This window comes from Osmerus eperlanus, chromosome 22, assembly GCF_963692335.1.
Source record: "Osmerus eperlanus chromosome 22, fOsmEpe2.1, whole genome shotgun sequence".
Classification (NCBI taxonomy): Eukaryota; Metazoa; Chordata; class Actinopteri; order Osmeriformes; family Osmeridae; genus Osmerus; species Osmerus eperlanus.
Genome location: NC_085039.1, coordinates 12,068,122 through 12,082,604, shown reverse-complemented (window position 1 = coordinate 12,082,604; position 14,483 = coordinate 12,068,122). Strand labels below are relative to the sequence as shown.

Below are 14,483 nucleotides of genomic sequence, written 5' to 3'. Positions count from 1 at the left end.
CCAGGCACAGGAGGGAGGGATGGAGGGGAGAATAAGAGTAAGTGAAATAGAGATAGCAGAAGAGAGAGGGAATAAGATCATTTTATTACAACGGGAAATCCAATAGAATAGAGATGGAGAGAGAAAGAGAGAGAAAGAGAGAGAAAGAGACAAAGAGAGAAAGAGAGAGGAGAGAAGAAGAATGATGGAGAGAGAATGAGAGCAAGAGGAGAAAAATGCAAGAGAGGAAGAGAGAGAGTAGGATGGAGGGATGAAGGGAGGTAGGGAGATGTGAGGTTCTATAGGAGATGGTTATTATGCTAATCACAGAGGTGCTGCCCGGACAAATCATTTCCATCACCCAGCGAGACGTGTGTGTCTGTGTGTCTTATTATATTTATGGAGTAAACATCAGTAAACACAATGTTCTTTTACACACACACACACACACACACAAGTATAGACTTAGTCAAACGCTCCCACACACATGTACAGATGCACACACTGCTGTACAAGACACACACAAACACACACACACACTGATATGAAAAGACACAAATGATCACACAAACACATAAACTGATAATGAGATACACACACACACACTGGAAATGACAATGTTCACTTCTCTGTTGTGAGAACATTAGGTACTAGAGACAGCAAGAAGGGCTGTTCTCTTGTGTGCTTGTGTGTGTTTGTGTAAAAGTGTGTGCATACGTGTGTGTGACTGCATTTACATGTGCGTGTGTGCATATGTGTGTGTGTGTGTGTGTGTGTGTGTGTGTGTGTGTGTATGTGTGTGGATGCTTGATTTAAACTAACTTCACTATTGTGATTCTTACACCAACACTAACACTAGACTGTGTGCTTACATGTTGATGAAGTCAAAAAGTGCCTCAGCAGATTATGTTGGAGTCTCAGTGTACTGGAGGGGCACTCACAGTCTGGTGAGAATATCAAGAAACATGTTATCAAATATCTGCTGCACTTTTTCACCAGGCATGTAAATAAAACCTGCAGCTGTCATTACAGGGTGTGTCTCTGTGTCAGGAAGGGGAAGTTAACCCTCCTGCTGCATCATGCCACATACACACATCACATTTTACATTTACATTTTTAGTCATTTAGCAGATGCTCTTATCCAGAGCGACTTACAGTAAGTACAGGGACATTCCCCCGAGGCAAGTAGGGTGAAGTGCCTTGCCCAAGGACACAACGTCATTTGAAGGGCCAGGAATCGAACCAGCAACCTTCGGATTATTATCCCAATTCCCTAACCGCTCAGCCATCTGACCCCCGTACACACACACTGCACACCACACACACACCACATACATACACACACACACTACACACACACACTACACACACACCACATACATACACACACACACAGATACACACATCACACAAACCCCCCCCACACACACACACAGGCAGGCACACACACGTATACACACCACACAGATGAACAGTGACAAAACTCAGTAAAACATAAGTGCTGCACAACTGGCTTCTTCTGGGTTCTATGTAAATTGAAATATTTAACTATTTGTAAGTTGGATTAAAGTTTTTTTTTTAAACCTATGCTTGGTAGACTGTTGATCAGACGTGTGTTTGTTTGTCAGTAGTAAAAAGAGTTTATCCTGCAGTTCTCACACTCAGCTAACCACACACAGCCAGATGTTGTCTTCTGGTTCACCGTTAGGGAAGTTTCTATCTAGTATCTCTGCTGTACACTTTACTGATGTCAACATCATCATCGTCCTCAGACTGACTGACAGATAACATGGCCAATGAGGAGGAAGGCAGTTGATGATGTCACTTGTTGCCTCAACAATGTTACTGTAAAACCACAGAGACAGAAACAGAGACAGAGAAAGAGAGGGAGGGAGGAAGGGAGAGAGGGAGGGAGGGAGAGGGAGGTGTCTTAAAGGAAGAGAGGGTCTTGAGAAACCAGAGCTTAAGAGGAAGTTTCAATCACTTAGAAACTGAACTGAGAACTCCAGCTGGACAGACTGCTTGTTGTTGAGAGGGTTTAGATGACAGTAACTAGCAACTACTGACTAGTGGGTTGGAGTAACTAACTAGTCAGTATGAAAACCCACCTGGTTGTGTCCTGCTGTCTGCTCTGTGGTGAGTCCTGTCTGCCTGTCTGTCTGTCTGTCTGTCTGACTGTCTGGTGAGTCCTGTCTGTCTGTGTAGTCAATATCTTGTCTTGATGCAGGTTTTCTGTACTGAGTGTGATGACAGCTGTGTGTGTGTGTGTGTGTGTGTGTGTGTGTGTGTGTGTGTGTGTGTGTGTGTGTGTGTGTGTGTGTGTGTGTGTGTGTGTGTGATTGACAGCTGTGTGTGTGGAGGTGTCAGCAGGGATCCAGGCGTCTGGGGAGGAAGGAGGAGAGGTTGTGATCAGGTGCACTATGGACAATGCACGGCTGTCCATCACAGATAATGATAAGTACTTCTGTAAGGGTGAATGTTTCTTCAACAGTGACATTCTAGTGCAAACTGAGGGGGGGAAGAACTATGCACAGAAAGGAAGATATGAGATCGATGACCGTAGAGATGGTACCTTCACTGTGACCATCTCTCGACTGCAGAACTCAGACTCAGGGAGGTACCAGTGTGGAGTGAGTAGAACCGGACCAGATGTACTCCAGGAGGTGAATCTGACAGTGAGGAAGGGTGAGTTCACCTCCACCTCCTCACTCATGTACACCTCAGTGTTGAGACATTGAATGTGTCATTATTTCAGCCCTGCTCACTTCCTGTAACAGAGGAAGTCAGACAACATCTATATATTGTTCTCTGATACGTTTCTGAAATCATATTTTTATTGTTAATGTGGTGATTGTGTCCATAGTGCTTTATTGGCATTGGAACATAAAGTATAACCATTTAAATTATCTTTATTAAAATATGTATTGCATCGATTGTGAAAAACAAAGGAAAGAAATATGTCCAAAAGTCACTTTTTGACCTCTCCCACCCTTCTCTCCATCACACAGCTACACCTAGACCCTCCACTGTGAAGCCCAGACCTGTAACACCGTCATCTAACCTTCCTACACCGTCATCTAACCTTCCTACAACATCATCTAACCTTCCTACAACGTCCTCTAACCTCCCTGCAACATCTCCTAACCTCCCTACCACGTCTCTGACCACTGAGGCTAATACATCATCTGAATGGGGTAAAAATCTGCTATACTGTGTTTGCCTCTCCATTGAGTTGGTTAAAGAGTGATTAGGTTAGCTGGTTAGCTAGCTTGAGCAGTGGCTAGCTCACCCTGCTACTTTATACCTCCACAGACCACCGTCGTAAAAAGGTGTTCAACGATATTCTTTATTATACACATGGAATACAAAGACGTTACAAATAACCGTATAACTCCAGTTAGGAATGGAAACGAAACACTAACTGCCTGCGATGACACTGCGTCGTATGAATCCGACTAGAAATAAACTCTCCAGTCGGCACCGCACCAAGACCAAACTTTCTTAACCCTTGTGCTGCCTTCGGGTCACATGACCCAAAGGTTCATAATGAACCATCGTTGTGTTTACCCAATTTTACCCAATACAAAAACAAATAAAAATAATTTTATTTTAACCTTCGCAATGTGGGGGGTCTGAGACAGCCCAACGGTTAAAAGAAAATGTTTTACTTTGTTTTTGTATGCGGTAAAGTTGTCGCAATACGACGGTGGGTCACAACGACTGATGGGTCAGAATGACCCGAAGATAACACAAGGGTTAAAGCAACAATATACATTTACAAATGAAATGAAGCGCAAATATCTATATAAAATAGGCCTATCCAATGCATATTGAAACACTAACCGCAAGGTAGTAATAGTAATAATCCCTTTATAAAACGTATTTAAATTTACAATCGATACAATTAATTTATTGTAAATTGTAACGTTGCCATATCATGATAACATAACTTATGAATAGGCTTATAGAGGTGGATTCATACACAGTAGTACCTCGGTTTATGGAGGTGGAGTGAAAAAGTTCATATTTTGACAGCTTTCTGGTTTCAACAATAAGAATAATGTTCACCACAGGAAGTGATGTCATAGTGATGAAACACTGAGCATTTTTAGTTTTGGTTACTTTCAACATCTGACACTGAAACACTGCTATTTCCTGTTCTTTCTCAAACTCTCTCTCTCTCTCTCTCTCTCTCTCTCTCTCTCTCTCTCTCTCTCTCTCTCTCTCTCTCTCTCTCTCTCTCTCTCTCTCTCTCTCTGTCTCTCTCTCTCTCTCTCTCTCTCTCTCTCTCTCTCTCTCGTAAGGTATGTTGGTGGTGTATGCCGTTGTGGGCCTGGTCGTCACGATGACTGTGTTGGCCCTGGCCCTGCTGGTGTTCTACAGGAAGTGGAGAGCAGGAAACAGGAAGTCACCAGAGCTCTCCTACTGCCTGGCCCTTGACAACCATGCTGCAGGACAGGTGAGAGGGTTCCAACCCTGCACTAGGACCTAGCTCTACACATCAACACACACACACAGTGCACATGTAAATACACACCTTCACACTGTACAGCCTCTCAGCTGTCCTCACCCCCACAGCAAAGCACTGGATGTAGCACAGATCTAGCTGAGCAGGATGAGTGTAAGCAAGATGGTGCTTATGGAAGTGTGAGGTGAGACGTCGGCCATCTTGCTCACAGCTAGCAGTCAGATCAGCTGTCCAGGGTACATTGGAGGGGGTGGTTCACGGCTAGCAGTAAGGTCAGCTGTCCAGGGTACATTGGAGGGGGTGGTTCACAGCTAGCAGTCAGATCAGCTGTCCAGGGTACATTGGAGAGGGTGGTTCACAGCTAGCAGTCAGATCAGCTGTCCAGGGTACATTGGAGGGGGTGGTTCACAGCTAGCAGTCAGATCAGCTGTCCAGGGTACATTGGAGGGGGTGGTTCACAGCTAGCAGTCAGATCAGCTGTCCAGGGTACATTGGAGGGGGTGGTTCACAGCTAGCAGTCAGATCAGCTGTCCAGGGTACATTGGAGGGGGTGGTTCACAGCTAGCAGTCAGATCAGCTGTCCAGGGTACATTGGAGGGGGTGGTTCACAGCTAGCAGTCAGATCAGCTGTCCAGGGTACATTGGAGGGGGTGGTTCACAGCTAGCAGTCAGATCAGCTGTCCAGGGTACATTGGAGGGGGTGGTTCACAGCTAGCAGTCAGATCAGCTGTCCAGGGTACATTGGAGGGGGTGGTTCACAGCTAGCAGTCAGATCAGCTGTCCAGGGTACATTGGAGGGGGTGGTTCACAGCTAGCAGTCAGATCAGCTGTCCAGGGTACATTGGAGAGGGTGGTTCACAGCTAGCAGTCAGATCAGCTGTCCAGGGTACATTGGAGGGGGTGGTTCACAGCTAACAGTCAGATCAGCTGTCCAGGGTACATTGGAGGGGGTGGTTCTGGGTCGTAGACTAGACAGGGTTCGTCTGGGATGAAAGTTTGGGGGTGAAGCTCCCTCTAGTGGTCAGACCTGCTACAACACGTCTCAGCTGGGATGGATCTGTTATCATGTTGATCATAGTAATAATAAGATGTATAATCATAAGAAGAAGAATCATAATAATGCTGTCATAATTATGTATAACAAAAACAATTACACCAGATAAATACCTTCTAAACACTATTATTGTTGTCTCCAGGGTGACTGTCTCCAGGGTGACTGTGTGTACGATGAGATCAGAGAGCAGGACAGACAGACAGACTCTCTCCCTGCTGGTGCCTCTAGTGTCGCCTCTCCCTCAGCGAGGCCTGCTAGCTGCTCTGCTAGCTGCTCTGCTAGCTGCTCTGCTAACTGCTCTGCTAGCTGCTCTGCTAGCATCCTCAATGACTTGTATGAAAACGTTAGCTTCGCTAAAGAATCAAGCTACTCTACTGTGATCTTCCCCAAAGACGCTATCAATCCCAACTGCTCCACTGTGGGTATCTCCCCGGATGGTTCTGCCACTGTCATCTACTCCACTGTGACACACAGAGATTCTAGAATCCTCCCAGCCCCTCCCACTGTGACCTCAGCAAACGGAACTCCAGAAGATCTGGTGTATTCTATGGCCCAGCGACCCGAAGATGCTGCAGAACCTGCAAGATTCTCCACTCCTGACCAGAGCCAAGATTCTCCAGAGGAAGATCTCGTCTACTCCATGGCCCAGTTACGTGAAGACCTGCAGCCCTCCTCGGGGTAGGGTGACTGAGACACACCAGAGACTCTCTCACAACGTTACAACACCACAGAACAGTTTGAAGTGCAGTTGGTCTGACCAGGTCCTGGACTCTTGTTTATGTGAAGTGACCTCTGCAGCTGAAGAACCTGCTGCAGAGGTCACTTCACATAAACAACCTCACATTTGAAAAGTGTCACGTTGTAGACAAGCAAATAAAACATTATTCAAGGTAAACTCTTATCGACATGGTCTGTATTTATGGTTGGGTGTTAATAAATAAATGTGTGTGACTAAATTTAAATGTGTGTGTTTGTTGCTAAGAGTCAGTTTGAGAAGTGAGAGGAGAACACTGTGGAGGTCACACATGTAGAGAGCGACTCACAGCTATGATGTCTGGTGGTGCTGTGGTGTGAGGTCGCTGTGTGGATTCTCAGAAACAGAGACAGAGAGAGAGAAAGGGAGGGGCAAAGACAGAGAGAGAGAGGATTGGAGGAAGAGAGAGGGGGTGACAGAGAGAGAGAGAGAGAGACAGAGAGAGAGAGAGAGAGAGAAAGGAGGAAGAGAAAACCAGGGAGAGAGAGGGAGGATTGGAGGAAGAGAGAGGGGGTGACAGAGAGAGAGAGAGAGAGAGAGAGACAGAGAGAGAGAGAGAGAGAGAGAGAGAGAGAGAGAGAGAGAGAGAGAGAGAGAGAGAGAAAGGAGGAAGAGAAAACCAGGGAGAGAGAGGGAGGATTGGAGGAAGAGAGAGAGGACGAGAGTGAGAGTGAGAGAGAGAGAGAACCAGAGAGAGAGGGAGGGAGGTGTCATAAATGAAGAGAGTAGTGCGAAAAAGTTATGATCACTTATAGAAACTCAGAACATCAGCTGGACAAACTATAGCAACTACTAACTAACTAGTGGGTTGGAGTAACTAACTAGTCAGGATGAAAACCCACTTGGTTGTGTCTTGCTGTCTGCTCTCTGGTGAGTCCTGTCTGCCTGGTCAGGCCTGTCTGTCTGCCAGCCAACATGTTTGTCTGTCTGTACATGTCTGTCCATCGAGACACCCTGTCTAATTCCATTCCTTCCTGTTCCAGCAGCAGTGTGTTTTCTGGAGGCAGAGATGATCACAGTTAAGGGGTCAGAGGGCAGCAATGTCTCCTTCACATGTTCCCACGGTAACGCCTGGAGCAACAACAAGTACCTCTGCAGGGATCCATGCACAGACGACCAAGACATCATAGTAACGGTTACAGCAGGTGGAACAGCAAAGGAGGGTAGAATCTCTCTTCAGGACTCAGGATCTGGAGACCTCACTGTGATCTTCTCTGAGCTGCAGAAGGCAGACTCAGGGAGGTACTGGTGTGGAGTGCAGAGAACGGGATATGATTCTTACATTAATATACAGCTTCAGGTTCTGGATGGTGAGTTATAAAATACTGATTTAATGAGACTTTCAGATGCAGTCAAAATACCAAGATGATTCTATGATTATTCTTATGATCATAGGATAGCATTATTATTATTATTATTATTATTAGTAGTAGTAGTAGTAGTAGTACTAGTAGAAAAACAAACAAAAGGATGTTGTTTGTTTGTACGCTGTCCAAACAATCACTCTTTCTAAACTTGCAATGTTTATATTGAATGACCAAAAAAGTATGTCTTGTTAATCACACTGCATCGGTGTTCCACAGATGTTAGTGACACAGATAAGAAAAAGATTATTTGACACAATGGGTGTTGAACCAAGACAGTCACCTCAGTTCAAACTGTTCTTTACAGTGGAGCAGTTCCTCAGTTTGTAGCTGTAAATACTAATGACTTAAGGTTTCATTTCTCCTTTCCTCACACGCGCAGCTCCCAAAACTACACCCCCTATGACCACTACAACACCTCTGCCCACGACGACAGCATCCTACACCAGCTCAACGTTCTCCAGCTCTGTCTCCACCTTCTCCTATGACGTCTCTTCCAGAACCTCCCCTGGGTTTGGGCCCCACCCCAGCACAGTGCCATCAGCAGGTTAGGTCCAAATGCAGGCGGCCATTTTGTTATGTGTTTTTAGAGACGTCAGTCTGAGAACAAGAAGTGAAACGGGGCCCAGAAAGGAAGTGACTTTGTATTCTTTGGTTCATTGGGTTATTTACTGTAATATTCCTTTGTTGATATGGTTCATCAAGCTCCAATTGTGTCTTCAGCTGTTCTGTATATATTTCCTATTGTCTGTTTATCTGACTTACGCTCTTTCTCTCTCTCTCTCCCTCCTTCTTTCCCTCCTTCTCTCCCTCTCCCCCTGACTAGGGTCTGTGCTAGTCTATGCTACAGTCGGGGTAGTTCTCACGGTTGCAGTTTTAGGATTGGCCCTTTTCGTGGTGTTCCGCAAGTGGAGAAGAAATAGAGCACCAGGTAAACACACTCACTCACACAACCACACACACACACTCACACACACAGACACTCACAACCACACACGCACACAACTGCAGACACAACTGCACACACACACAGACACATAAGTGTTCCTTTGTTTTTCAGTAATGCATCCCTCCACAGGCCTTGGCTCTTCTCTTTTAAAAGAGGTAAGAGAGGTGTGTGTGTGTAAGGTGTTTGTGTGTGTAAGGTGTGTGTGTGTGTGTGCGTGTAAGGTGTTTGTGGGTGTGTGTGTGTGTGTGTGTGTGTGTGTGTGTGTGTGTGCTATGAGTTAGTGTATATGTGTGTGTTGGAGTGTGGTATTGTGTATGCAATTGAATAAGGGAGTTGTATGTGTAGAGAGTATGTGTTAGTGCATCTACATTGCACTAGTGACTGTGTGTATGTGTGTGTGTGTGTGTGTGTTGGTATGTAAGTGCAAGAGTTCACAGTTTATTCATGGTGTAGAGTGACCTCTTGTGGTACAAGTAGACAACTAATTGAATCTTCTATTTATATCTTTGTCTCTACAGGATGACTGTGTGTATGAGAATTTCAGAGAGGACAGACAAACAGACTCAAATTCAACTGGTCTTTCTTACCCTGTCAGCCATGCTAACTCTGTCAGCCATGCTAAGTCTGTCAGTCATGCTAAATCTGTCAGCCATGCTAAGTCTATCAGCCATGCTAAGTCTGTCAGCCATGCTAACTCTGTTAGCCATGCTAAGTCTGTAAGCCACTTAAGCAGAGTTAGCCATGCTAGCTCTGCAAACCATGTTAGCCATGCTAGCCATGTTAGCCATGCAGGCCCAATGTACGCTAACACAAGCCGAACCAAATATTCTGAAAAACCACAATACCGGGGGGCACGCTTCCATAAGAACACTGTGGCCACACACCATCCCCCTGACAAACATCCCCCTAACAACCATCCCCCTGACAACCTACACAAAGATGATGGCCACTCCGTGTACAGAAACGTAGATTTCAGCCAAAGATGTTAAGATATAACAAGACTAATCCTTTTATTAATCTCACAAATGTGGGCACACACACAGGTTCTCTCTCTCTCTCTCTCTCTCTCTCTCTCTCTCTCTCTCTCTCTCTCTCTCTCTCTCTCTCTCTGTCTCTCTCTCTCTCTCTCTCTGTCACCCCCTCTCTCTTCCTCCAATCCTCTCTCTCTCTGTCTTTGCCCCTCCCTTTCTCTCTCTCTGTCTCTGTTTCTGAGAATCCACACAGCGACCTCACACCACAGCACCACCAGACATCATAGCTGTGAGTCGCTCTCTACATGTGTGACCTCCACAGTGTTCTCCTCTCACTTCTGAAACTGACTCCTCTCTCTCTCTCTCTCACCCCCCCCCCCCACACACACAGGTTCTCTGTCTCTCTCTCTCTGTCTCTCTCTTTCACCCCCCCTCCCACACACACACAGGTTCTCTCTCTCTCTCTCTCTCTCTCTCTCTCTCTCTCTCTCTCTCTCTCTCTCTCTCTCTCTCTCTCTCTCTCTCTCACCCTCCCCCCCCACACACACACACACAGGAGAAATGGGGTCTCTGCAGTCTTGCAGTCTTGCTCTCCTTCCAGAACCACATCAGCCCGGGAACCGAGAACAAGTCCCCACCTCAAGACCCTCACCCCAAGACCCTCATCCCAAGACCCTCATCCCAAGACCCTCACCCCAAGACCCTCATCCCAAGACCCTCATCCCAAGACCCTCATCCCAAGACCCTCATCCCAAGACCCTCACCCCAAGACCCTCATCCCAAGACCCTCATCCCAAGACCCTCACCATGACTGATGACATTCTGATGACATTCAGATTTTGGTTCACTAACTCGCTGGGTGAAGCAGATTGTATATACTCATGCTATGAATATATTGTGTCTACTGTGAGTAAATTAGCTCTTCCAAACCAAACTTGTGTGTGACCGGTGTGTGTGCTTGTGTTCGCTTTGAGTCATTCTGATATTTTTTACTTCCTTGTTAATACAAGGGTTATTTCCTCTGTTTGTCTCGTTCTCTTTTGACAGGTCATACTCGTAAGAAAGACACTTTGTGGCATGTGTGTGTGGTGTGTGTGAGTGTGTGTGGTGAGTGTGTGGTGTGTGTGGTGTGTGTGGTGTGTGTGGTGTGTGTGAGTGTGTGTGTGGTGCGTGTGAGTGTGTGTGTGGTGTGTGTGGTGCGTGTGGGATACCACATTGCATTAAGAGTTTATTTAGCTAAAATACAACACAGTAAACATCTGTACAAATAAAATAGGAATCGTGTGTATGTTACACCTTTTTGTGCGTTTGTATTCGTGTGTGTAAGCGCGAGTGAGTGTGTATCTGATTGTGTCTGTGTGTATGCATGGTGTTTGTGTGAGTGTGAGCATGTGTGTGTGTGTGTGTGTGTGTATGTGTGTGTGTGTGTGTGTGTGTGTGTGTGTGTGTGTATTCATGATGCTGAAAGGCCAGAATAGGCTCAACAGACTAAGGTCTTTGTTGACACCTCCCACTTCCTGAAATTTTGCTCTACTGTCAATTACACACACACAGCTTACGAAACACAGCAAAACCGGCAGCAACATAAGTATGGAGACTTTAGTTTTATAAAAGAAAGAGGGGAAAGGAATACAGACAAAAAGCAAGAGGGACAGACAGAAAAGTAAACGAAAGAAAGAGAGAGGTAGAGAGAGAGAGATAAAGATAGAGAGAGATAGAGAGATAGAGAGATAAAGATAGAGAGAGATACAAAGCAGGAGAATGAGGAAGACTCGGCAGCTGTCCCTCCTCACTCTTTGGGGTGAGTACCACATCCTGTCTCTCTGCTAACCTGTCTGTCTCCTGACCTGTCTGTCTGCGGACCTGCCTGTCTGTCTGCTGACCTGTCTGTCTGCTAACCTGTCTGTCTGTCTCCTGACCTGTCTGTCTGCTGACCTGTCTGTCTGTCTCCTGACCTGTCTGTCTGCTGACTTGTCTGTCTGTCTGCTGATCTGTCTGTCTACTGACCTGTCTGTCTGCTGACCTGTCTGTCTGTCTCCTGACCTGTCTGTCTGTCTCCTGACCTGTCTGTCTGCTGACTTGTCTGTCTGTCTGCTGACCTGTCTGTCTACTGACCTGTCTGTCTGCTGACCTGTCTGTCTGCTGACCTGTCTGTCTCCTGACCTGTCTGTCTGCTGACTTGTCTGTCTGTCTGCTGACCTGTCTGTTTGCTGACCTGTCTGTCTGTCTGTCTGCTAACCTGTCTATCTGCTAACCTGTCTGTCTGCTGACCTGTCTGTCTGCTAACCTGTCTGTCTGTCTGCTAACCTGTCTGTCTGCTGACCTGTCTGTCTGCTGACTCTGTGTGTGTGTGTGTATGTCCCTGTGTGTGTCTCTGTGTGTGTGAGACTCTGTGTGTGTGTGTGTGTCTCTCTGTGTGTGTCTCTCTGTGTGTAAGACTCTGTGTGTATGTGACTCTGTGTCTGTGTGTCTGTGTGTGTCTGTGTGTGTGTGTGTGTGTGTGTGACTGTGTGTGTTTCTGCTCTCCTGCAGTCCTGGTCTGCACTCAGGGTTCAGAGGTCAACGTGATCAAAGGAGAGGAGAGAGGTCAAGCTGTCATCGGCTGTCCCTACGATCAGGGCTTTGAAACACATGAAAAGATGTTGTCCAAGGGGAGGTATGGATGGAGGACGGAAGTTGTCCGCAGCAAGAGGCATCAAACAGACTCAGGGAGGGTTTTCCATGGGAGGTACAGTCTCCTGGACGACACAGAGACAAGGGTCTTCACTGTGACCATCACCAACCTGACTGAGGAAGATTCTGGGAAATACTGGTGTGAAGTGGCCACATGGGGACTTAACCTTGTAACTGAAGTCCAGCTCACAGTGGTCAAAGGTGAGCGTTTCCTTCATTACGAATATGTTCTGCGCAAAAGTATAAGGCACAAATGAAAATGTTCAAAAAAGCACTCTGCACTTTTGAACTGCCTTACAGAAACATGTCTTGAAAACAACACTCATGTCAAAACTCCTGGGTGCTGATATGATGTAGTATCATATCACACTATTCTTAGTGTCTGTCTCTGTGTCTGAAGAACATGAATATGAAAAATGATGAATCAGTTTTGTAATATCCTTTTGTTCTCCCTGCCCTGAGTGCCCCACTCCCCTCTGTGTCCCCCCATCTGTCTGTTTACATCACACACACACACACACATCATATCACATACACCCACACATCACACACACACATGCATACACACACATCACATACATATACACACACACACATGCATACACACCAACACACACACACACCACATACACCTACACATGACACACACACATCACATGACATCTGTGTTTGTTGCTCATCATTCCCTCCAGTTTCTCCTCCACGCCCCGCCTCCACGCCTCACCTCCACACAACAACAACAATCACCATGGCAACGCGGTTCTCCAAATCTGCCGACGGTATGACTCCATCTCCCTCCACCGCTCTTTCTGTGTCTCCTTCTCCCTCTCTCCCTCCATCTCTCTTTCTGTGTCTCCTTCTCCCTCTCTCCCTCCATACTGATCTCCTCCTTCACTTCAACTCTTCTTTTAACTCCTCTCCCCTTCTGAATGTGAGTGTGTCAGTGAGGGTGTGTCAGTGAGGGTGTGTCAGTGAGGATGTGTCAGTGAGGGTGTGTCAGTGAGGGTGTGTCAGTGAGGATGTGTCAGTGAGGGTGTGTCAGTGAGGGTGTGTCAGTGAGGATGTGTCAGTGAGGGTGTGTCAGTGAGGGTGTGTCAGTGAGGATGTGTCAGTGAGGGTGTGTCAGTGAGGGTGTGTCAGTGAGGGTGTGTCAGTGAGGATGTGTCAGTGAGGATGTGTCAGTGAGGGTGTGTCAGTGAGGGTGTGTCAGTGAGGATGTGTCAGTGAGGGTGTGTCAGTGAGGGTGTGTCAGTGAGGGTGTGTCAGTGAGGATGTGTCAGTGAGGGTGTGTCAGTGAGGATGTGTCAGTGAGGGTGTGTCAGTGAGGGTGTGTCAGTGAGGGTGTGTCAGTGAGGATGTGTCAGTGAGGGTGTGTCAGTGAGGGTGTGTCAGTGAGGATGTGTCAGTGAGGGTGTGTCAGTGAGGGTGTGTCAGTGAGGATGTGTCAGTGAGGGTGTGTCAGTGAGGATGTGTCAGTGAGGGTGTGTCAGTGAGGATGTGTGCCAGGCAGTTGTCACACACTGATTGACTGTCTGTTTCCTGTGTATGTAGGAGACACTGTCCCTGTGACAACAGCAATGCCAGACCAACAAGGTAACACACACACACACATACACACAAACCTAAACACACATACACATGCACATACACACACATATAACATATAAACACAAACACACATACACACACACACATGTACACACACAACAGTATACTGTACTATAACTGCTAAACACCAGGTTGTATCATGCACTACAACTCCCCAAAAAAGGTGTATAACAGAACAATAATCATTTAGTATTTATTGGACTACAACTACCAGAAATCCGGCTCTGTAATGGACTACAACTGTCCGACACCACTCTGACAGCAGCAGAATCATGTCTCACTGCACCACCAAGTGGTGGAAATATGTAATTACAGATGGGAGTCTTACGGTGCGTTTACACTGCAGCGACGCGATGCGAGCGACAACATGTTTTCCATTTTCAATGGAGCCAGGCGAATCGCTTGCGTGGTGCATTGTGGGTAGCGACGCGACGCGACCGAGTTGAGATTTTTTCAACTTTATGCAAATGAGGAGCGATTTTCGCTAGCAATGGCCAATCGGAGTGTTTTCTTGTTTCTCGTAACTTAGCAACCATGGTGAACATTTCTAGCTTTCTAGGTTTCAAGGTGGAGGAGAAACTAATCGTTTGTGTGGCTGCTTGCCCAGTCCTGTACGATACATAGTTGTATTCGTACAGAGATGTTAATTTAAAAAAACGATGC

At 46.4% G+C, this 14,483-nt stretch overlaps 2 protein-coding genes across 2 annotated transcripts; both read left to right on the top strand.

The window, feature by feature from the left end:
- The first annotated feature begins 1,981 nt into the window (after positions 1-1,981).
- LOC134009072 (CMRF35-like molecule 1) lies at positions 1,982-6,264 on the top strand. Its single transcript, XM_062448758.1, has 5 exons — positions 1,982-2,115; positions 2,326-2,664; positions 2,988-3,173; positions 4,284-4,438; positions 5,644-6,264. Exons 1-5 carry the CDS (start codon positions 2,076-2,078, stop codon positions 6,181-6,183), a joined length of 1,260 nt encoding a protein of 419 aa, XP_062304742.1. The 5' UTR covers positions 1,982-2,075; the 3' UTR covers positions 6,184-6,264.
- A 768-nt stretch (positions 6,265-7,032) lies between these two features.
- On the top strand, positions 7,033-9,873 carry LOC134009073 (CMRF35-like molecule 1). Its single transcript, XM_062448759.1, has 6 exons — positions 7,033-7,125; positions 7,242-7,565; positions 8,002-8,166; positions 8,446-8,550; positions 8,680-8,723; positions 9,087-9,873. Exons 1-6 carry the CDS (start codon positions 7,086-7,088, stop codon positions 9,555-9,557), a joined length of 1,149 nt encoding a protein of 382 aa, XP_062304743.1. The 5' UTR covers positions 7,033-7,085; the 3' UTR covers positions 9,558-9,873.
- The last annotated feature ends 4,610 nt before the right edge of the window (positions 9,874-14,483 follow it).

Bases quoted from the DNA above. Each gene is read 5' to 3' on its own strand.
- LOC134009072 (XM_062448758.1), top strand. From the start codon at position 2,076: ATGAAAACCCACCTGGTTGTGTCCTGCTGTCTGCTCTGTG. The intron at 3,174-4,283 runs GTAAAAATCTGC...CTCTCTCGTAAG, and splicing joins TAATACATCATCTGAATGGG to GTATGTTGGTGGTGTATGCC. The intron at 4,439-5,643 runs GTGAGAGGGTTC...TGTTGTCTCCAG, and splicing joins ACAACCATGCTGCAGGACAG to GGTGACTGTCTCCAGGGTGA.
- LOC134009073 (XM_062448759.1), top strand. From the start codon at position 7,086: ATGAAAACCCACTTGGTTGTGTCTTGCTGTCTGCTCTCTG. The intron at 7,126-7,241 runs GTGAGTCCTGTC...CTGTTCCAGCAG, and splicing joins GTCTTGCTGTCTGCTCTCTG to CAGTGTGTTTTCTGGAGGCA. The intron at 8,167-8,445 runs GTTAGGTCCAAA...CCCCCTGACTAG, and splicing joins CAGCACAGTGCCATCAGCAG to GGTCTGTGCTAGTCTATGCT.